Raw genomic sequence first — 24005 nt, 5'->3', positions numbered from 1 at the left:
GTCGCTCCAGTTTAGTATTGTGCTCACTCAGTGAAACACGCGGTAAGCTGGATGCCCATCGAGAGTTTGTCAGGAAGTCATTCAGAGTTTCCAGGAACGACTCATAAGCAACAGCATAGCCTATGCTATGAACATTGTGAGATGCAGCAGCGCTCAATTCAATACTGAAACAGTGACACGTCTTATAAGGTAATTTGAAGGAAGGCAAACGCACATTCATGGCTTTTGATGATGTTATCTGGAAAACATTGTCTGAAATTCTGAAGTAGTGAACATTGTTGACTACTTGTATAAAAACCAATCTTTAGTTATGAGTTGACGGATGTGAAAACGACCGAGTAAAAATGGGAGTGGGACGTTGTAACCTCCCCCCCCCCCCCCCCCCAACGATCAATGTTATTTATCCTCTTCATACAGTATGGTGTAGAACCGGTAGGGGAAATTCGGAAAAGAAATTGAAGGTAAGGGAGAATTAATAAAAAGGTTAAGGTTTGCCGATTGCGATGGTATAAGGCTTAAACATTAGTGGTTTGAAATGTCATTATCTTTGGAAACCAGCGGATTGAGATATGTTTCGTACTGCCAAGGACAGTTGACCACTACTCGTACCTTCCCCTCTGTGCCCTGTTGCACAATGTTTACACCGGGTACTACGCATAAAGCCTGTGAAACAACACCAGCAGGAACTAATAAAAACACCGAGGTTATCAATCTTGAAAAAACAAAGATGAGTCGGGATTATGATAATTGTTACGTCCTGCCTTCGTTTTACTTGACTTTGCAGAAGTGCTATTGATATTTTGTACCACTATTATTTTCACTACTGCAGCTAGGGCATGAATTGTTCTTGGCCGCCGGCCGGAGTGGTCGAGCGGTTCTAGGCGCTACAGTCTGGGACCGCGTGACCGCTACTGTCGCAGGTTCGAGTCCTGCCTCAGTCATGGATGTGTGTGCTGTCCTTAGGTTAGTTATGTTTAAGTAGTTCTAAGTTCTAGGGGACTGATGACCTAAGAAGTTAAGTCCCATAGTGCTCAGAGCCATTTGAACCATTTTGTTCTCGGCCAGGAAAAGCCAACGTTAATGAAACAAGGTAACTGATACATAACATCCCACCTAAATTGTGCAATACCGTATGCAAACTCACCCACAAGCACACTAGTGCCAAGGGAGACGTATTGCGCGTCCTCAGTTGTCGAGTGCCACTGACAAAGTGCTTTCGCGAGTGGAAGGGTTCGAGTGTGTCTTAGATACCACGAAGCCATAGGCCCAAATTGTCAACAAGGCACTGTGCAAGCTTGTGGTGGCTCCATGCTGGTATGGACTTTGTTTACATGGAATGGACTAGGTATTCTGGTCCAACTGAACCGAATATTGATTGGAAATGGTTATGTTTGACTACTTGGAGAGCATTTGTTGCCATTCATGGACATCATGTTGACAAACAATGATGGAACTTTTATACACGACAGTGTGCCATGTCACTGGGTCACAATTGTTCGCGATTGCTTTGAAGAACATTCTGGACAATTCGAGCTACTGACTTGGTCTCCCCCCCCCCCCCCCCCCCCTACATATCGCTCGCCACGAATCCCATCGAATATTTATCGGACATAATCGAGAGGTTAGTTTGTGCACAAAATTATGCACCAGCAACACTTTCGCAATTATGGACGGCTGTAGGGGCAGAATGGCTCAATATTTGTGCAGGTGAGTTCCAACGACTTGTTAAGTACAGGCCACGTCGAGTTACTGCTCTACGCTTGACAAAAGAAGGTCCGGCACGATATTAAGAGGTATCCCATGACTTTTGCCACCCCTGTGTATTGAGGCTCTTGAACTTCTTACCGAGCGAGGTGGCGCAGTGGTTAGCACACTGGACTCGCATTCGGGAGGACGACGGTTCAATCCTGTCTCCGGCCATCCTGATTTAGGTTTTCCGTGATTTCCCTAAATCGTTTCAGGCAAATGCCGGGATGGTTCCTTTGAAAGGGCACGGCCGATTTCCTTCCCAATCCATCCCGAACCCGAGCTTGCGCTCCGTCTCTAATGACCTCGTTGTCGACGGGACGTTAAACACTAACCACCACCACCTTGAACTTCTTGGCCATCATGCCTAGCCGAGGGTTTCCACTTCTTCACCCACTTTCACGTCATATTTGAGTGTACCCACAGCATCTGACACTAAACTTCTTGTCTCCTTACGTAGATGTTCCATTCCATTACTCAGTCACATTGTAATTATGACAGAGACAGCTAAGAAAACAGAGCGGATAGTACCTTGCAGAGCGATTATAAGCTTAATGTCAATAAATGTAAAACAAAGTAATATATAAGAAACTATCAGACTGGATTGCGGTAATGAAACCAACCATTACCTAGGTTGCAGCTCAAATAATTGAGCCTTCTTCAGAAGATATACCTGAATCTATAATTTGTCTAAGAGGGCAGGGTCTAGAAATGAAACTAAAACAGCCTGAATAGGCGTAAGTCACATTTTAAAAATTATAGATTCAGGTATATCTTCTGAAAAAGGCTCAATTATTTGGACTGAAACCTAGGTAAAGTTTGGTTTCATTACCGCAATCGATGCTCATAGTTTCTTATATATTAGACTATCAGGATTGCTGACTGTGCTGCAATGTTGAAAGTATAAGACAAAGTAGATGAATGACGTCGGATAATACTAGGGAAATTAGATTAATAGGCTTGAACAGCGAGAAATTTAACATCAGGATCGGTGATCACGAAGTAGATGAAGGAATTCTGATACCTAGGCAGCAAAATAACACATAACAGACGGAGCAAGGAGGACATAAAAAGCAGCTTAGCACAGGCAAAGAAGGGATTCATGGCCTAGAGAAGTCTGCTAGTGTCAAACACAGATCTTATTTCGAGGAAAAAATTTCTGAGAATGCGCGTTTGGAGCACAGCACCGTATGATAGTGAGACATGGACTGTGGGAAAAACGGACAGAAGAGAATAGAGGCATTTGAGTTATAGTGCTACAGAATAATGTTGAAAATTAAGTGGACTGATTGGGTAAGGAATGAGGAGGTGCTCCTCAGAATCGGCGGGGAAGGAAATGTATGGAAAACACTGACAAGAAAAAGAGACAGGATGACAGAACATGTGTTAAGACATCTGGGAATAACTTTCTTGGTACTAGAGGAACCTGTAGAAGGTAAAAACTGTAGAGGAAGACCGAGACTGGAGTATATCAAATAACAGAGGACGCTGTTTGTAAGTGCTAATCGGAGAGCGGAATTCGTGGGGATGCCACCTCGAACCATACAGAAGACTGCAAAAAAATGTTTTAACAGTAAAAAAAATACTGACTTGCTATTGGAAAAAATATGAAAATAAATTTAATGATCGGTAGGTCCCTTCTGAAAGTATTTCACTGGACTGAAACATTGTATGGCAGTAAAACATGGATGATCAACTTTTGAAATATGTAGTTACAGAAGAATGCTGAAGATTAGACTGGGTACACGTCTGATTCATAAAATGATAGTGAGTCGAATCAGGAAGAAAGAAACAGTGGAGCACAACTTTACTAAATCAAAGGGTGGGGTTGATTGGACAAATCCTGAGAAACCATCGAAATGTCAGTTTTGTAATCAGGTACTTATGTATGTGCGGGGGCTGGGGGGGGGGGTCTTAGGGGGGAGGGAGAGCAAGGCTTGACTTCAGTAAGCAGATTCAAATGGATGTACGTTGCACATGCTACATACAGACTAAGAGGTTTAAACAGCATAGACATTTATGGAAAGAATAGAGACAACAACAACAGACAGTCAAACACAGCAATGTTGGCCGGCCGGGGTGGCCGAACGGTTCTAAGCGCTACAGTCTGGAACCCCGCGACCGCTACGGTCGCAGCTTCGAATCCTGCCTCGGGCATGGGTGTGTGTGATGTCCTTAGGTTAGTTTAAGTAGTTCTAAGTTCTAGGGGACTGAGGACTTCAGAAGTTAAGTCCCATAGTGCTCAGAGCCATTTGAACCAAAGCAATGTTGCTGATAACAGTCGTGCTGTAGTCCTGTTGTGTGGTTGCAGAGCTGCGGTCTGGAGCGGCGCGCCTACGGGTGGATACAAGCCAGCAGTTCCAGCGGATGCTGGGCTTCGGCGGCGGTATGTCGGACTCCACCGCCATCAACATCAGGGCGCTCAGCTCGGCCACCCAGCAGCATCTGCTCAGGTAGGGCCAACCTCACCTAACGGACTTCTTCTCTCGCTTGTCACGTATTACCCGATAAAGCAGTTCCTGCCTGTTAGATTGGTGAAACAACTTATTTTCTCCAGAAATTAAAGGAAACAATTATGTGTCTGCGCACATCACTGCACACTGTCACTTCGCCAACATTTATTAATGGTGTAATATGTAATATGTAAAAATATTGAAATCTGTAGCTTCAATTTGTCGTGAAAGGTAATACATTGTCCGCCACGCATGATAGTTGAACCTCGTACCTTTTACATATTAGCGCTGAAGATACAATAATTTTTTGAGAGTTTATTTACCAAGCTTTAAGTCCAAGCAGCAACCCTTACAGTTCTGTTGTGTGGTCATAGAGCTGCAGTTCAGCACAAAGTTGATATTTAATTTATCAGAAAGTGCTGCTCAGTAGCAGAGTAGAAGAGTGAAAATGGCCTGCAGCAATTTGGATGAGCCACTTACAGTTTTCAAAACCAAGTATCTAAAAAGGGAAATTTGTGTATCTTACACTAGAAAAGCCGTGCCAGTTTTACAAATGAAGGGACACAATTTAAAGGGACGTGATTTGAAAGTGCGCTATTCAAAATGTACAATAACGTTATTTATAGGACCAGTACGATAGGAGGGCAGGTTCTGGCGCAGAACCGGTTACAAACAGTTTGAAGACGTCACTTGCGATGTCAGATTACGCAGTTGGACTAGTTCTATTGAAGGTCATCCAGGGAAACCCTCCTGTTGTTCACACACTTGAGATACTGCTGGTTCGAGCTCAGAATCGGTTTTAACCGGTTTGATAACGTCACTTCCAGTGTCAAGTTACATTTGGCCTTGAGAGGAGGTATTTGGTTCCACATGAGGCAAATGCGCAGACTAGACGACCTTGACCATGACTGTCAGATATGAGTGTTAGGTTACACATCCTGCCTACCCACCCCTCCATCCTTCCAATACCTGTCCATGCACCTCATAAGGACTTCTGGAGTCAGGTTACACTAGACCTAGAGAGGGGGTATATTCAAGATCGCCCTCCTCCTACCTGATGTACTGAGCTGAACCATTTCACTCGGCTAATAAGGACTGCTGGGAACCAATAATATGACGTGCAGGTGGTAAGATGCTCGTAAAGTCTGGACTAATGGGATTAGAGCTGTTCCTTATACTTCTCTCCTGCTTCTATAATTGGAGCACTTCAGTGGGTGGCTTCATTCTAATGTTGGACACCATAGGGAGAGGACCATCAGGTTCGTTAAAAGCAGTAATTTTTTCTTTATAGGATAAGAGTTAGGAAATAATAATGGAGTTCCACAAATTAATTTGAGATCTTTTAACAATTTTTGCCATAAAATTTGTTAACAATAATTTTTCTACAATTTTTCAATCTCTACTTACAATATTTACATTTTAATGGTTTTCTTCTGATATTTTTTTCTGTTTACAACGTAGGGTATGGGAAACGGGAATTGGAAGCAGCAGGGTGAAGAGAAACCCCACATAAGATCATATATAATGTTTACAAGTACATATGATATGTAGTCATACACACACACACACACACACACACACACACACACCTATGACAAGCAGTTCATCCAACTCATTCTCATACAGAGCCACTATAAATTAACACACACACACACACACACACACACACACACACACAGGCACTCAATTACCCAGGTAATTGTGTGAGTATGGGTGGCTCCCTCACGATGAAGTGTCATGATGTGACACCTGACTTTCAGCTGCAATTGCACTATATATCCCATGGCCTCTTGGTAGAAAGGCTATTTGGTGCACCATATGTGGAGTGGCGCCTACCCCCTCGAGCAGGTACCTCTTGTCATCCTCGATTGTAAGAGCCTTTGAAGCTGCATGATGCACACTCTTAGTCTGACTCTAAGTGGCACCTGCATCTATGCGGTAAGTATACATCTTTGACATGAGCCCTACAAACTCTACAATCCGCAACCTCTTCAGCTCATCTTTTATTAGGGCGATAACCTTCTTGTTTTGTTGTGTAAGGATTACTGGCTGTATATCCAAATGCCGCGAATGGGATTTGTATCTAATTACTTCATATGGATCGCTACATTCTACTCAGTGATGAAACTGTCTACATAGGAAATTAAGGCGTCAGCCCCCATTGGCGACACTTTAGGAGGGTATCAAGTTGCATATCTAGGTTCTGTCTGGTATTTTATGGTTTACTTCTTGAACCAGTCATGATAGGGTGGGTAGGACGTGTGCATGGTTCATGCAGATGCAGGAGGAGCTGGCTACATTTTGCGAAGAGCTGAATGCACTTTTGGCTGCAGTCGGGCATCTTCAGGCTGCTGCCTCAGTGTGTAACGGTAACAGAGAATCTGTTGTGTCTCATGGGACACTTCAGGTATCGCTTGTCTCGCCCAAAAGTTCTGTGCATGGTGAGTGGCAACGCGTTCATGTCACTTTTGGCGGAGGGCCGACGTGGAGACTGGTTGTCTGGCCTAGCCTATTCGCACTGTGGGTGGACAGATGGCCATTCCTTCAGCAGGCTCTGAGCAGGCACATTGAGGCATGGGTTTGCTAGTTACTGAGCTACTGGGGGCTCCAACGTTAGGTGCGGTTCAGAGACAGAAATAAAACCAACGTGCACTTGGTATGTCTGCTACGGGGAACTTATTTGAGTAATGGAGGAGGCCTTTCACGTGGTTTTCGAGCGTGCAGGGTGCAATACTATGCAAGTTGTGGCTAATGTCAGCACCAGCGATACCTGTCACTTGAGTTGTGAGGCCAACCTCAGTTCATACAGGCGGCTAGAGGAAGTGGTGAAGACTGCTGACCTTGCGTGGGAGGTGCAAGTAGGGCTTACAATTTTCAGCATGGATCACAGAGTTGATCAGAGGCCTTTGGTTTGGAGCTGAGCGGAGGATCTCAGTTAAAAGCTTCGTCGACTCTGGGATGGTCTTGGCTGCAGATTTCTGGACTTGTATTGTCGGATGGAGAACTGTAGAACTACTGTTCATAGGTCAGGGGTGCACCACACAAAGCAAGCAGCTATTCAGGTAGCAGTGTGCTTGTGGATTTCACATGGGTGTTTTTAGGGTATGTGGTAATTCGAAGTAGTCTAATGAATACTCACCAGACGACATGCATACTGCTGTATCAGACCGTGTTCAGAGTTAAGGCATTTCAACTGTCAAAATTTTATCAGTAAATCATCGAGTATTCACAACAAAGTTCCGAAATTTATTGTCCTCCAGGAAATTTCATACGTTAAAATTATTCTTGGGGCCGAGAGCTGGCTGAAACCCGAAGCAGAAAGCTCTGAGATATTTAGCGAGTCATGGGTTGTATATCGGAAACTCAGTTTACGCACCTTAGAAGGAGTAGTTAACAAAAATATTGTCGGATCCTAATGTGACAGTGAAGTTACCACGTATAACAGGTCTAGGTGAAATCATGTTAATTTTTGGATGTTTTACTGGTCACCAAGTTCCGCTATAAAAATTTTGAGTCGGTCAAAGAAAGACTGCGGTCAGTAGGTTGGGCATACGGAGATCGTCCAATATTAGTTGAAGATAAAATTAATCTACCGAGTATAGACCGAAATGTCAGTGGATTTATTACAGAATGTACAGACAGACAGACAGTCTTGTGAAATGCTTTTCAACACGTTTTTCAAAAAGCGTCTTGAGCAGCTACTTCGCCAGCCTACACGCTAATATAGTCCTTATAGCTACAAACAGACCTGCCCTTATCGACGGTATCGGTATAGATACAGGGATTGGTGATTACGATGTCATCATAGCAACTATGGCTACTGAAGTCAATACACACATCAAAAAAAGTTTTGCATCACTCGTTTCCGAGAGTTCCGTAACCTGTACAGAAAATAGAGATCAACATACACATAATTTCCGCTTTTTTATTGCTCATGAAAACCACACATTGCATGTTGTACCACTGTACAGCGAGACCTTCAGAGGTGGTGCTCCAGATTGTTGTACACACCGGTACCTCTAATACCCTGTAGCACATCCTCTTGCATTGATGCATGCCTCTATTCGTCGTGGCATACTATCCACAAGTTCATCAAGACATTGTTGGTCCAGATTGTCCCACTCCTCAATGGCGATTCGGCGTAGATCCCTCAGAGTGATTGGTCGGTCATGTCGTCCATAAACAGCCCTTTTCATCTACCCCGAACATTGCAGAACACACTTCTATGGCATTCATAACATACTCCCAGAAACGTTAACAACGGTAAAATAAAAAATAAAAAAAAACAAACATATGAGTACATAACAGGACGAAAACGCACAAACCTACTTCCTTCGGCACTTTGAAGGTTTATATCGTTGATGCATCATTACCTGATATTTAATGATGAGGATGGCGTGTTTGTTATAAATCTTCAATGCATCTTTACCTTGAAACGGCATACTGCAAGTTATAATAGAAACCACCTAAATACACCAAAATAAATATGGCGTCTGTCTCATCTAGTCACTTTAGTTTGGAACAACTGCGTGTTGTAGGTTCGACATTTTCAGTGTGGCTGTAGAAGATACCAAAAGGAAAGCTGCTCTTTAAATTTCGCTTTTAAGAAATTGTTCACGCAGAAGAATCATACAAACATGCCTTCATTTGATCTTCGCACGGGCTCACATATGGAGGACATGCTAATATGCGTAGAGATTTCGGTGTTGCAAAGAGTACTCTACTCTTACATAGCTTGCATTTATCGCGAATCTCTCACCCAGAGCAGAGTCCCAAGCGATTGGAAAACAGTGCAGCTGACCCCTTTATACAGGGTGTTACAAAAAGGTACAGCCAAACTTTCAGGAAACATTTCTCACACACAAAGAAGGAAAATATGTTATGTGGACATGTGTCCGGAAACGCTTACTTTCCATGTTAGAGCTCATTTTATTACTTCTCTTCAAATCACATTACTCATGGAATGGAAACACACAGCAACAGAACGTACCAGCGTGACTTCAAACACTGTGTTACAGGAAATGTTGAAAATGTCCTCCGTTAGCGAGGATACATGCATCCACCCTCCGTCGCATGGAATCCCTGATGCGCTGATGCAGCCCTGGAGAATGGCGTATTGTATCACAGCCGTCCACAATACGAGCACGAAGAGTCTCTACATTTGGTACCGGGGTTGCGTAGACAAGAGCTTTCAAATGCCCCCATAAAGGAAAGTCAAGAGGGTTGAGGTCAGAGAGCGTGGAGGCCATGGAATTGGTCCGCCTCTACCAATCCATTGGTCACCGAATCTGTTGTTGAGAAGCGTACGAACACTTCGACTGAAATGTGCAGAAGCTCCATCGTGCATGAACCACTTGTTGTGTCGTACTTGTAAAGGCACATGTTCTAGCAGCACAGGTAGAGTATCCCGTATGAAATCATGATAACGTGCTCCATTGAGCGTAGGTGGAAGAACATGGGGCCCAATCAAGACATCACCAACAATACCTGCCCAAACGTTCACAGAAAATCTGTGTTGATGACGTGATTGCACAATTGCGTGCGGATTCTCGTCAGCCCACACATGTTGATTGTGAAAATTTACAATTTGATCACGTTGGAATGAAGCCTCATCCGTAAAGAGAACATTTGCACTGAAATGCGGATTGACGCATTGTTGGATGAACCAATCGCAGAAGTGTACCCGTGGAGGCCAATCAGCTGCTGATAGTGCCTGCACACGCTTACATGGTACAGAAACAACTGGTTCTCCCGTGGCACTCTCCATACAGTGACGTGGTCAACGTTACCTTGTACAGCAGCAACTTCTCTGATGCTGACGTTAGGGTTATCGTCAACTGCACGAAGAATTGCCTCGTTCATCGCAAGTGTCCTCGTCGTTCTAGGTCTTCCCCAGTCACGAGTCATAGGCTGGAATGTTCCGTGCCCCCTAAGACGCCGATCAATTGCTTCGAACGCCTTCCTGTCGGGACACCTTCGTTCTGGAAATCTGTCTCGATACAAACGCACCGTGCCACGGCTATTGCCCCGTGCTAATCCATACATCAAATGGGCATCTCCAACTCCGCATTTGTAAACATTGCACTGACTGCAAAACCACGTTCGTGATGAACACTAACCTGTTGATGCTACGCACTGATGTGCTTGATGCTAGTACTGTAGGGAAATGAGTCGCATGTCAACACATTACCTTCCTTCAATTGAGCCAACTGGCGGTGAATCGTGGAAGTACAGTACATACTGACGAAACTAAAATGAGCTCTAACATGGAAATTAAGCGTCTCCGGACACATGTCTACATAACATCTTTTCTTTATTTGTGTGTGAGGAATGTTTCCTGAAAGTTTGGCCGTACGTTTTTGTAACACCCTGTATAAGAAGGCAAAAAGAACGTAAGCGCTAAATTACAGACCAAAGTCCTTAACATCGGTTTGCTGCATAGTTCTTGAGACAGAAAACGTTCTGTTCACGAAGCAGCATGGTTTCAGAAAGCATCGCTCGGTCGAAACTCAGCTTGCCCTTTCCTCACATGATATCCTCGTACTAAGGTTGGAGGACAACAGACGGAGTCTATATTTCTAGATTTCCAAAGAGCATTTGGTATGATGCCCCATTGCAGACTGTTGACAAGGGAACAACCGTACAGAATAGGTTCCCAGATGTGTCAGTGCCTCGAAGACTTCTTAAGTAACAGAACTCAGTACGTTATCCTCGATGGCGAGTATTCATCAGAGACAAGGGTATCGTCAGGAGAGCCCCAGGAAAATTTGATAGGACCGCTGTTATTCTCTGCTGACATAAATGATCTGACGGAGAGGACAAACAAAAATCTGCGGCTGCTTGCTGGTGATGCTGTGATGTACAGAAAGATCTCGTCGTTGAGTGAGTGTAGCAGGGTACAAGATGGCCTGCACGTGCCGTGATGAATGGCAGCTAGCTCTAAATGTTCGAGTAGAAAAATTTAAGTTAGTGTAGATGAGTAGGGAAAAAAGACCCGGAATATTCGAATACAGCATCAGCAGCGTACCACTTGAAAAAGTCACATCGGTTAAATATTTAGGAATAACTTTGCAAAGCGATATGAAATGGAACGAGCACATGGTTGTAGTAGTTAAGGCGAATGGTCGACTTCGGTTTATTGGAAAGGAGGCAGAACGTTGGAAACTAGTATAGTTCATTCTTGAGCACTGCTCGAGTGTCTGATCTGCACTAGGTCGTATTAAGGGAAGACATCAAAGCAAGTCAGAAGAAGGCTGCTACATTTGTTACAGGCAGGTGCGATCAACATACAAGTATTAAAGAGATGCTTCAGGATCTTCAGTGGGAATCTTTGAGGGAAGACAACGTTCTTTTGGAGGAATACTGTTGAGAAAATTTAGAGAACCGGCATTAGAAGTTGACTGCAGAACGATACTACTGTCGCCGACGTAAATTTCGTGCAAGGACTACGAAGATACTAGAGATTAAGGTTCGTACGGATGCATATAGACAGTCGTTTGTCACTCGCTCTGTTTGCGAGTGGAACAGTAATGAAAATGATCAGCAGAGGTACAGGGTACCCTCCAACACGCTCTGTTCAAATGGTTCAAATGGCTCTGAGCACTATGGGACTTACCTTCTGAGGTCATCAGTCCCCTACAACTTAGAACTACTTAAACCTAACTAAACTGACATCACACACATCCATGCCCGAGGCAGGATTCGAACCTACGACCGTAGCGGTCGCGCGGTTCCAGACTGTAGCGCCTAGAACCGCGCAGCCAAAAGGCTCTGATGGTGGCTTGCAAAGTATGTATGAGGATGGAGCTGTATTCCTATAACGTAAGTTGGGATCAGCGAAGATTGGGTTTGCAAACTCGTAGTGAAAGCGGTACATGTGGAGTTTGAAGAATCAAGAATACTCATACCCATATAAATCGGCTTCTTGAATGGCACTGAAATCTTAACCATATCCACAGCGAACAGTTCTTGATTGAAGATGCTGATCCACTTCAAAATTGACATGGCGATGTAATATCTTGCGCCCTAACGCTCATCCCAACCATAAATTAAACATATTTTGCGGTATTCAAAGAATAAATGCACTCTTTCAACCAGCGTTACTGGTCGAAGGAGATGCCATAGGTGATTCTAACAATTTTCATCCTCAACCTGAGGCGTTGCTGGAGATATCTGCAGCGCAGAATGTGTGTCTGCATTTTCCCCTGCATCAGCCTGGAGACCGAACTATATTGTGGGACTAGGTGCTCTGGACGCAGAGGCCAGTCACTGTGCACGTCATGCAAATTGGTGGTGTGTTACAGGTCTTCCTCTAGGACATACCGCTTAGCAGTATTCTCAGGTACATCATGGGTCTTTTCCTTCAGTCTGGCGATTTTCCCTTTCGACATCCGTCAGAACGCCCCAGTCGACTGTTGTATGACTTGCCTCTAGAGGTAGCTCTATATTGTGAGCTGACTTACCCTATGAGAGAGGTTGGTGGTGTTAGTGATGAAAAGAGCATAGTCCAAATTTCGGGGAAGTCTGGTGTGATATCATGATGTGATTCAATCGCAAAGTCGTTTCTAAGAGTGTGATACTCGGCCATTTTTTCGAAATGCAGGAAAGAGCTTTGGTAAGGCACTCAACTACACTCCTGGAAATTGAAATAAGAACACCGTGAATTCATTGTCCCAGGAAGGGGAAACTTTATTGACACATTCCTGGGGTCAGATACATCACATGATCACACTGACAGAACCACAGGCACATAGACACAGGCAACAGAGCATGCACAATGTCGGCACTAGTACAGTGTATATCCACCTTTCGCAGCAATGCAGGCTGCTATTCTCCCATGGAGACGACCGTAGAGATGCTGGATGTAGTCCTGTGGAACGGCTTGCCATGCCATTTCCACCTGGCGCCTCAGATGGACCAGCGTTCGTGCTGGACGTGCAGACCGCGTGAGACGACGCTTCATCCAGTCCCAAACATGCTCAATGGGGGACAGATCCGGAGATCTTGCTGGCCAGGGTAGTTGACTTACACCTTCTAGAGCACGTTGGGTGGCACGGGATACATGCGGACGTGCATTGTCCTGTTGGAACAGCAAGTTCCCTTGCCGGTCTAGGAATGGTAGAACGATGGGTTCGATGACGGTTTGGATGTACCGTGCACTATTCAGTGTCCCCTCGACGATCACCAGTGGTGTACGGCCAGTGTAGGACATCGCTCCCCACACCATGATGCCGGGTGTTGGCCCTGTGTGCCTCAGTCGTATGCAGTCCTGATTGTGGCGCTCACCTGCACGGCGCCAAACACGCATACGACAATCATTGGCACCAAGGCAGAAGCGACTCTCATCGCTGAAGACGACACGTCTCCATTCGTCCCTCCATTCACGCCTGTCGCGACACCACTGGAGGCGGGCTGCACGATGTTGGGGCGTGAGCGGGAGACGGCCTAACGGTGTGCGGGACCGTAGCCCAGCTTCATGGAGACGGTTGCGAATGGTCCTCGCCGATACCCCAGGAGCAACAGTGTCCCTAATTTGCTGGGAAGTGGCGGTGCGGTCCCCTACGGCTCTGCGTAGGATCCTACGGTCTTGGCGTGCATCCGTGCGTCGCTGCGGTCCGGTCCCAGGTCGACGGGCACGTGCACCTTCCGCCGACCACTGGCGACAACATCGATGTACTGTGGAGACCTCACGCCCCACGTGTTGAGCAATTCGGCGGTACGTCCACCCGGCCTCCCGCATGCCCACTATACGCCCTCGCTCAAAGTCCGTCAATTGCACATACGGTTCACGTCCACGCTGTAGCGGCATGCTACCAGTGTTACAGACTGCGATGGAGCTCCGTATGCCACGGCAAACTGGCTGACACTGACGGCGGCGGTGCACAAATGCTGCGCAGCTAGCGCCATTCGACGGCCAACACCGCGGTTCCTGGTGTGTCCGCTGTGCCGTGCGTGTGATCATTGCTTGTACAGCCCTCTCGCAGTGTCCGGAGCAAGTATGGTGGGTCTGACACACCGGTGTCAATGTGTTCTTTTTTCCATTTCCAGGAGTGTATGTATCTCGATATATAATCACATGCCCATGAACCAGTTAATGGTTGGTCCAGCTTCATCCCTCTTCAGAAAGATATTACTGCTAAAAAAATGTATTTACAGTCCAGAATGTAGATGAGGAGGATGAGTACTGCTTCACATTGTCACCTCTGGTTAGCGACAGAAATTGCCCTGCAAATGGAGTGCTTCTGAGCGCTTACAATACATCAAATGTCCACAGGCATTATAATTTCACAGGTGTTTGATTCCTCGTAAAAATCCAAGACATACCGAAACTAGAGAAGCAGAATCCAGACCATAGAGTTCATCTTTACAGCTTGGATGTTGATGATGATAGTGAGCCAGAAGAAAACGGCCGTTAGCACACTGTGCAGAACAAAGAACTCAAGAACAAAGCAGTTGGACACCTCTACTTTTCAAAATTAGGCAGTCAGTATTCAGTCATGTAGATCTGTTGCTATTCTCCAAGAATGAGAAGCAACACTACGTCCTGATGAAAATCATATCCCACCTGCTTTCCGAGCAATAGAGCAAAAATCAACACGAACGACCTTTTTGCTGCAGATGTCTCAACTCTTTTACTAGGACTATAGTTTCTTGAGAGGCATCTTATTGATTGATTGGATTAAAAACTGGTATGTTTGGAAACGCTTGCCGAGGATGAAATGTTTTTGAAGTTTAAAAATGCACTCCATAAGAAGCAATGTCCCTTAATCATGTATGCAGACTTGTGAAGGTGACGCCTCTGCCTGTCATTCTGTCTTCACAGAACGACACATATTACATGCGGCATGGTATCAAGTTGTATGCTCATATGACAGAGTTCACAACAAATTTGAAATATGCATTGGGGATAATCCTGTGAGACGATGTCTCGCTGAGCTCGACAAACCTGTTCGGGAAGTAGATGGCGTTAATCACAAAAAAGTTCGCATGACCGACTACATCTACATCTACGTGATTACTCTGCTATTCACAATAAAGTGCTTGGCAGGGGGTTCAATAAACCACCTTCAAACTGTCTCTCTACCGTTCCACTCTCGAACGGCGCGCGGGAGAAACGACCACTTAAATCTTTCTGTGTGAGCCCTGATTTCTCTTATTTTATCGTGATGATTATTTCTCCCTATGTAGGTAGATGCCAACAGAATGTTTTCGCAATCGAAGGAGAAAATTGGTGATTGAAATTTCATGAGAAGATCCCGTCGCAACGAAAAACGTCTTTCTTTTAGTGATTGCCACTCCTGTTCACAAATCATGTCTGTGGCACTATCTCCACTACTTCGCGATAATACTAAACGAGCTGCCCTTCTTTGAACTTTTTCGATGTCTTCACTCACTCCCACCTGATGCGGATCCCACATCGCACAGCAGTACTCCAGAATAGGGCGGACAAGTGGTGTAAGCAGTCTCTTTAGTAGACCTGTTGCACCTTTTAAGTGTTCTGCCAATGAATCGCAGTCTTTAGCTTGCTCTACTCAAATTTTCTATGTGATCATTCCTATTTAGGTTGTTTGTAAATGTAATCCCTAAATATTTAGTTGAATGTGCAGCCTTCACATTTGTGTGACTTATCGCGTAATCGAAATTCACCGAATTTCTTTTAGTACTCATGTGAATAACTTCACACTTTTCTTTATTCAGCGTCAATTGCCACTTATCACACCATACATATACCGTATCTAAATCAATTTGCAATTCGTTTTGGTCATTTGATGACTTTTCAAGACGGTAAATGACAGCATCATCTGCAAACAATATAAGAGGGCTACTCAGATTGTCTCATATGTCGTTAATATAGATGGGGAAAAACAGAGGGCCTATAACACTTCCTTGGGGAACGCCGGAAATGTTTTACTCGATGACTTTCCGTCTATTACTACGAACTGTGACCTTTCTGACAGGAAATCACTAATCCAGTCGCACAACTGAAGCGATATTCCATAGGCACGCCCTTTGATTAGAAAACGCTTGTGACGAACGGTGTCAAAAGTCTTCTGGAATTCTAAAAACATGGAATCAATTTGACATATCCTGTCGATAGCACTCATTACTTCGTGAGTATAAAGAGCTAGTTGTGTTTCAGAATAACGATATTTTCTGAATCCGTGCTGACTATGTGTCAATAAATCGTTTTCTTCGAGGTAATTCATAATGTTCGAACACAATGTATGTTCCAAAACCCTACTGCAAATCGACGGTAGTGATATGGGCCTGTAATTTAGCGCACTGCTCCTATTTCCCTTTCTGGGTATTGATGTGACGAGCAATTTTCCAGTCTTTAGGTGCGGATCTTTCTGTAAGCGAGCGGTTTTATATAATTGATAAATGTGGAGCTATTGCATCAGCATACTCTGAGAGGAACCTGACCGGTGTACAATCTGGACCGGAGGCCTTGGCTTTATTAAATTATTTAAGCTGCTTTGTTACACCGAGGATATTTACTTCTACGTTTTTCATCTTGGCAGTTGTTCTTGACTGGAATTCAGGAATATTTACTTCATCTTCTTTGGTGAAGGAGTTTCGGAAAACCGTGTTTAATAACTGCTTTAGTGGCACTATCGTCAGTGACTTCACTGTTGTTATCGCGCAATGATGGTATTGATGCGTTTTCCCGCTGGTGTGCTTTATGTATGAGCAGAATCTCTTTGGGTTCTATGCCAGTTTCCGTGACAGTTTCGTTGTGGAAATTATTAAAAGCATCCCGCTTTGAAGTACGCGCTATATGTCGAACTTCTGCAAAACTTTGCCAATCTTGGGGATTTTGCGTTCTTTAAAATTTGGCATGCTTTTCTCTTTGCTTCTTCAACGGCGATCTGACCCGTTTTGTGTACCATGGGGGATCAGCACCATCACTTATTAATTTATGTGTTCCATATCTCTCAATTACCGTCGACACTATCTCTCTGAAGTCATTCCACAACTTTTCTACTCTTATATGGTCAGATCGGAAGGAGTGAAGACTGTCTCTTAAAAAAGGCGTTAAGAGCATTTTTATCACCTTTTTTTTTTAAATAGATAGAGGCCTACTTTGCGTTTCTTTTTGTTGGTTGTAGGTATTACAGTATCCAGTCTAGCAGCAACTGCCTTGTGGTCGCTAATCCCTGTATTCGTCGCGATACTCCCTATTTGTCTAGGATTTTTTGTTGCTAAGGGGTCAAGTATGCTTTCGCAACCATTTACGCTTTGAGTGAGCTCATGAACTAATTGTACAAAATAATTTTCTGAGAAAGCATTCAGTATAATTTCGGTTGACGTTTTATGCCTGCCGCCGACTTCAAACGTATAATTTTTGCACCATATGGAGGGTAGATTGAAGTCACCAACTATGATTGTGTGAGTGGGGTACCTATTTGAAATGAGACTCAAGCTTTCTTTGAACTGTATTTTTTGAGTCGGGGGTCGGTAAAACGATCCAATTAATAGTTTAGTCCGATTGTCAAGTATAAGCTCTACCCATACTATTTCGTAGGAACTATCTACTTCAATTTCACTACAAGATAAACTACTTGTGACAGCAATAAAAACTCCGCCAACAACTGTATTTAATCTGGCCTTTCTGAACGTTAGATTTTGATTGCATTTATTTTCGGTTTTAGCCAGCTTTCTGAACCTACAACTATTTGAGTTTCAGTGCTTTCTATTAGGGCTTAGAGCCCTAGTTCTATCCCAACACAGCTACGACAATTTACAAATACAATATCGATCGTTTCAACAACTACCTTACTGTGTTTTACCTGCCCCCTTTTAGACGGACGCCCTTTCTGTGGGTTCCTGAGAAGCTCTAACCTAAAAAATGGCCCAGTCCTTTCCACACAGGCCCGCTACCTGTGTAGCCGCTTCCTGCGTGTAGTGTACTCCTGACCTATAAAGCGGAACCCGGAAACCCACCACCCGATGGCTCAAGTCAAGGAATCTGCAGCGTACACGGTCACAGAACGGCCTGAGACTCTGATTCAGACCCTCCACTCGGCTCTGCACCAAAGGACCACAGTCGGTTCTATCGACGATGCCGCAGATGGCGAGCTCCGCCTTAATCTCGGAAACAAGACTGGCAGTCTTTACCATTTCCGCTAGCCGCCCGAAACCAGAGAGAATCTCCTCCGATCGAAAGTGACACACGTCGTTTGCCTGACATGAGCCACCACCTGCAGTCAGCTGCGTGCTGTACTCTTCATGCCATCCGCAAGCACCGTTTCCCCATCCGGAATGACTCCCCCCAGTATGCACATTGAGTGCACACTGGCTTCCTCCCCCCCCCCCTCCCCATGGCAGCCATGTTCCTAAGGGGTCCCATTACGAGCCTAACGTCCGAGCTCCCAACTACCAACAAACGCATCCTCTGTGTATGTTCAGGCCTTGTGGGCCGAGAAACTTCCTCTGGGAACAGGGTAGACGACTGCATCCAGCCTAGAGACTTCGTCAGCCACAGATAACGCCCAAAACATGTTCGTCAAACGAACCAGGGAGGCCCTATGACCAGTCCCTTGGAAAGTCTTTCGCTGCCTGCCAGACTTTAGAATGATCTCCAACTCGACCACAGGTGAGGCGTCAGCCTCAGTGCAGGCAGTACCCGGGGCGGTCACAGCAGTGGACCGATTGGAGGACACGTGGGTCATGCTCGACGTCCCTTGCATCCCCGCATCTGACCCCCCACAGTGATGACCCTTGGCATCAGCCTCAAGCTGTGTGACGGAAGCCAACACAGCCTGGAGCTGTGAGCGAAGGGTGACCAACTCAGCTCGCATCTGTACACAGCAATCGCAGTTCCTATCCATTACTGAAGTCGCTCCTATTTGTAGATCGTAAAAATATGTAATAAACGATCGGTGTGCTCGGCTTGTTAGTAGCAGGAATTTGAAGTGCTCTCTCACTGACGATCTATCCGACACTGAGCTGTTCTAACCAAAACAAACAAAAGTATGTATGATACGAGTGTCGACATAAGAGTCGATAACAACAGCAACACTGTATGCTACATTGTTATTAAAATAAAAGTTTGTACCTTATAAGCACTCGACCACACAAGAAATTATAAAAATAAACTAGCAATTAAACAGGTATCTATAAATATATGTCGCTCCTGTTGGAAGCTCGTAAAAATATATAACAAACGAACGGTCTACTCGCCTTATTAGCAATAGGAACTCGAGTTGCTCTCTCACTGATGGGCTATCTGACACACAGGAGAATCAAGCCTGGTAGAAGCAGGCAGTTGCTTGTCATATTTGTGGGGTGCCATTGGATAGGAAATCGGAATTTCCTCAGAGTGACCACTGACATCTAATGGGAAGTTCAGCAGTGCAGTCCGGAATGAATACAACTCGAAGTACCAGGTGCCACAACCGGTACCTCTCTTCCAACATAATTTGAGTGGGTATGATGTCTGCTCCTTTACTGAGCACATGGATGATTTCTGTTTGAAACGTTATAAGATGAGTGTAATTCCTGATAACACTGAAAATTACATTTCATGTACCAAGTGAATCATGCTGAATCCTGCCAAAAATAACTCTCTGCTTCACGGATTCGCTACACTTCAAGCACGCCTCTATTCAGAAAGCTGCTGAGATGATGCACCAGGAGAATGTGTGCATATCACCATAGCTCTGTATCACGATGCTGAAAAGTTTCGGACCGTGATTAAGAAGGGGGTCTTTCCATACAAATACCTGAATGAGATGAAGTGTCTCCATGAAATCACGTTGCTGGACATAACAACATTATCCAGGAAACTGACAGGCACTACCGTAACCGATGCTGAGTATGAGCCTGTGGAGAATGTTTGACAAGAGTTAATTATCTGTCAGTGAGGGGAATATGCGAGATCGTACATCAATAGCGATGTATGACTGCTCGTGGACATCTTCGAGAAATTTCGGAGTATAGGATTGGGCATCTGCCTTCTGCTTCACTGCGCCAGGACTTTCAAGGGACATAGTGTTAAGGAAGCTGCATGTCGGTATTCAACTGTTGACTGATACTGACATGTTGTTTTTCTTCAAACTCAGGGTTCATGGTCGGCTTTGCCAGTCAGTGTACAGGTGTACTTAGGCGGACAGCCTAGGAATGAGCGAGTAGGAATAGAGGACGTCTGAAAACTTGAGTTACGTCCTTTACATGGATGCAAACAACCTCTTTGGGCAACTCGTGCACTAGTCTGTGCCGATTGGATGGTTCTGATGGATGTCCAACGGAAAAGTCGCCAGACTGAAGGAAATGATCCATGGTGTGGCAGAGTGCTGCGGTAAGGGATATGTCCTACAGGCAAACGTGTAGGACACTACCAATTTGCATGAAACGCACAGTGTCCAGAGCGCCTAGCCTCACAGTGCAGTTCGGTCTCCAAGCTGGTGACAACACTGGGAAAAAAGCAGAGATATATTCTATGCTACAGAAATGTCCAATATTTTCTCAGGTTAGAGATGAAACCTGCTGGAGTAACATGTGGCATGCCTTCGACTAGTCCTAGTCAATCTGGTTAAAAGAGTACTATGATTTAGAAAGCGAAAAGAAGGCATCCACAATGTGTGATTTCGAAAAAAGTATTTTAGAAATTAATGAACGATTCAGTTTTCGGAAGAACCATGGAAAATTTTAGGGAATACTGGGGAATTCATTTAGTTTGCATTTGGGATGGACGTACAGCATAAGAAATTACAACACCAGGTCAAATTTTAAGCAGGCCACCATCTTCAATCAAGGATTTGTCACATACCACGTAGATGAAGATGGCACCCAAGGCAGCCTAAGGTGTGCATCATGTGGTCACAAAGGCTCTTATGAACAAGGATTACAAGAGGTGCCTGCTCGAGGGCGTCACCAATGCTCCGCATCTGTTGCACCACGTAATCTTCCTATTGAGAGGCCATGAGGTACATACTGCATTGTCAGGACGACATGTGGTTCATCTGTAAGGCTGGGGTCGAGAGCCTCCTGTACTCATACTAAACACTGAGTGATTGAGTGTGTGCCAGGTTAATTTAGAGTGGATGTTTACATGGAATAGTTGGATGAGTAACCTGTCACAGGTGTGTGTGTGTGCGTGTGTGTGTGTGTGTGTGTGTGTGTGTATGTGTGTGTCTGTCTGTCTATCTGAATACGTGGGAATGACTGCACAATATACACTCCTGGAAATTGAAATAAGAACACCGTGAATTCATTGTCCCAGGAAGGGGAAACTTTATTGACACATTCCTGGGGTCAGATACATCACATGATCACACTGACAGAACCACAGGCACATAGACACAGGCAACAGAGCATGCACAATGTCGGCACTAGTACAGTGTGTATCCACCTTTCGCAGCAATGCAGGCTGCTATTCTCCCATGGAGACGATCGTAGAGATGCTGGATGTAGTCCTGTGGAACGGCTTGCCATGCCATTTCTACCTGGCGCCTCAGTTGGGCCAGCGTTCGTGCTGGACGTGCAGACCGCGTGAGACGACGCTTCATCCAGTCCCAAACATGCTCAATGGGGGACAGATCCGGAGATCTTGCTGGCCAGGGTAGTTGACTTACACCTTCTAGAGCACGTTGGGTGGCACGGGATACATGCGGACGTGCATTGTCCTGTTGGAACAGCAAGTTCCCTTGCCGGTCTAGGAATGGTAGAACGATGGGTTCGATGACGGTTTGGATGTACCGTGCACTATTCAGTGTCCCCTCGACGATCACCAGTGGTGTACGGCCAGTGTAGGAGATCGCTCCCCACACCATGATGCCAGGTGTTGGCCCTGTGTGCCTCGGTCGTATGCAGTCCTGATTGTGGCGCTCACCTGCACGGCGCCAAACACGCATACGACCATCATTGGCGCCGGCCGAAGTGGCCGTGCGGTTAAAGGCGCTGCAGTCTGGAACCGCAAGACCGCTACGGTCGCAGGTTCGAATCCTGCCTCGGGCATGGATGTTTGTGATGTTCTTAGGTTAGTTAGGTTTAACTAGTTCTAAGTTCTAGGGGACTAATGACCTCAGAAGTTGAGTCCCATAGTGCTCAGAACCATTTGAACCATTTTGAACCATCATTGGCATCAAGGCAGAAGCGACTCTCATCGCTGAAGACGACACGTCTCCATTCGTCCCTCCATTCACGCCTGTCGCGACACCACTGGAGGCGGGCTGCACGAAGTTGGGGCGTGAGCGGAAGACGGCCTAACGGTGTGCGGGACCGTAGCCCAGCTTCATGGAGACGGTTGCGAATGGTCCTCGCCGATACCCCAGGAGCAACAGTGTCCCTAATTTGCTGGGAAGTGGCGGTGCGGTCCCTTACGGCACTGCGTAGGATCCTACGGTCTTGGCGTGCATCCGTGCGTCGCTGCGGTCCGGTCCCAGGTCGACGGGCACGTACACCTTCCGCCGACCACTGGCGACAACATCGATGTACTGTGGAGACCTCACGACCCACGTGTTGAGCAATTTGGCGGTACGTCCACCCGGCCTCCCGCATGCCCACTATACGCCCTCGCTCAAAGTTCGTCAACTGCACATACGGTTCACGTCCACGCTGTCGCGGCATGCTACCAGTGTTAAAGACTGCGATGGAGCTCCGTATGCCACGGGAAACTGGCTGACACTGACGGCGGCGGTGCACAAATGCTGCGCAGCTAGCGCCATTCGACGGCCAACACCGCGGTTCCTGGTGTGTCCGCTGTGCCGTGCGTGTGATCATTGCTTGTACAGCCCTCTCGCAGTGTCCGGAGCAAGTATGGTGGGTCTGACACACCGGTGTCAATGTGTTCTTTTTTCCATTTCCAGGAGTGTATGTGCTTCTAAATTTTGTATGTAGTTGTGTGTGTGCTTTTACTTCACCCCAGGATGGCCTTCAATATAAATTGCCCCAATGCATAATCTGCCATTACAAGTGATGTCATCAAACTGGTTATAGCTGGTTGTGGGCCAGCACCTGCACTGCCATCCTACTGATTCTTTAAATCAAGTTATGTTTACTTCTAAATCACGTCCCATTAAATCCTGTCCCTTTAAATTACGTTCCTTTATTTCCAGCACAGGCACTGCTATACTACTTGTGTGTTACCAGTTACGCCTTGTCCCTGTTATTGACGAATTTGACAGGAAGGCATCATTCAAAACCTGAAAAAAAAACTGCGCTGATGAGCTAAAACAGTACGAGCACCTACCCCTGTTGTTCACCTTTGAAAGGCAGTACACAAGCGAGTCTGCCCGGCATGGCTTCGACGAGCCCTTGGTAGGCTTTTCGAAGGTATGTCGCACCAGGTGTGTGTGCTCAGGTCACGCAATTCCTGTATATTAAGGGCCGATGGTTTTTGGGGGCGGAGCTGGCACAAGATAGTGTCTCTGACGTGCATCATCACGTTCATATCAAGCGAATTTGGTGGCCAAGACATTAACGTGACTTCACTTTCTTGCTCCTCAATCCACTGCAGGATCACTCTTGCTTTCTGGAAGATGCCAGTGCCATCGGAGAAGACATCAAACATTGAGGGATGCAGGTGGTCCATAAAAATGTGCACTTAGTCCACACCTGCCATGCTACATTCAATTACTACTGTGGAAGCCCAGGTGAATGTCTCTCAAAGCACAGTCCTGCCCTCAATATCCTGCGTCCTTGAACTGGCGCATGTTTCGAGCATGATTTTGCTTGGATGAAGGCGTATCATGGTACGACCATCGACCTGGTCTAGCAAGAAACGTGATTCATCCGACCAAGTGACACGTTTCCATTGGTCCACGGTCCAGTCTCTATGATCCCATGTCCATGGCAATCGTCGGT

At 45.6% G+C, this 24005-nt stretch overlaps 1 protein-coding gene across 1 annotated transcript in view; it reads left to right on the top strand.

The window, feature by feature from the left end:
- LOC124593733 (lysosomal acid glucosylceramidase-like) overlaps positions 1–24005 on the top strand; it is a 152182-nt gene that overhangs the window by 57014 nt on the left and 71163 nt on the right. The window contains exon 3 of the mRNA XM_047132063.1: positions 4058–4199. Coding sequence (XP_046988019.1) covers positions 4058–4199 — 142 coding nt within the window. The remainder of the gene's footprint in view (positions 1–4057; positions 4200–24005) is intronic.

This window comes from Schistocerca americana, chromosome 2, assembly GCF_021461395.2.
Source record: "Schistocerca americana isolate TAMUIC-IGC-003095 chromosome 2, iqSchAmer2.1, whole genome shotgun sequence".
Lineage (NCBI taxonomy): Eukaryota > Metazoa > Arthropoda > Insecta > Orthoptera > Acrididae > Schistocerca > Schistocerca americana.
The sequence above is the reverse complement of the archived record's forward strand: the minus strand, read 5'-3'. Positions and strand labels throughout refer to the sequence as shown.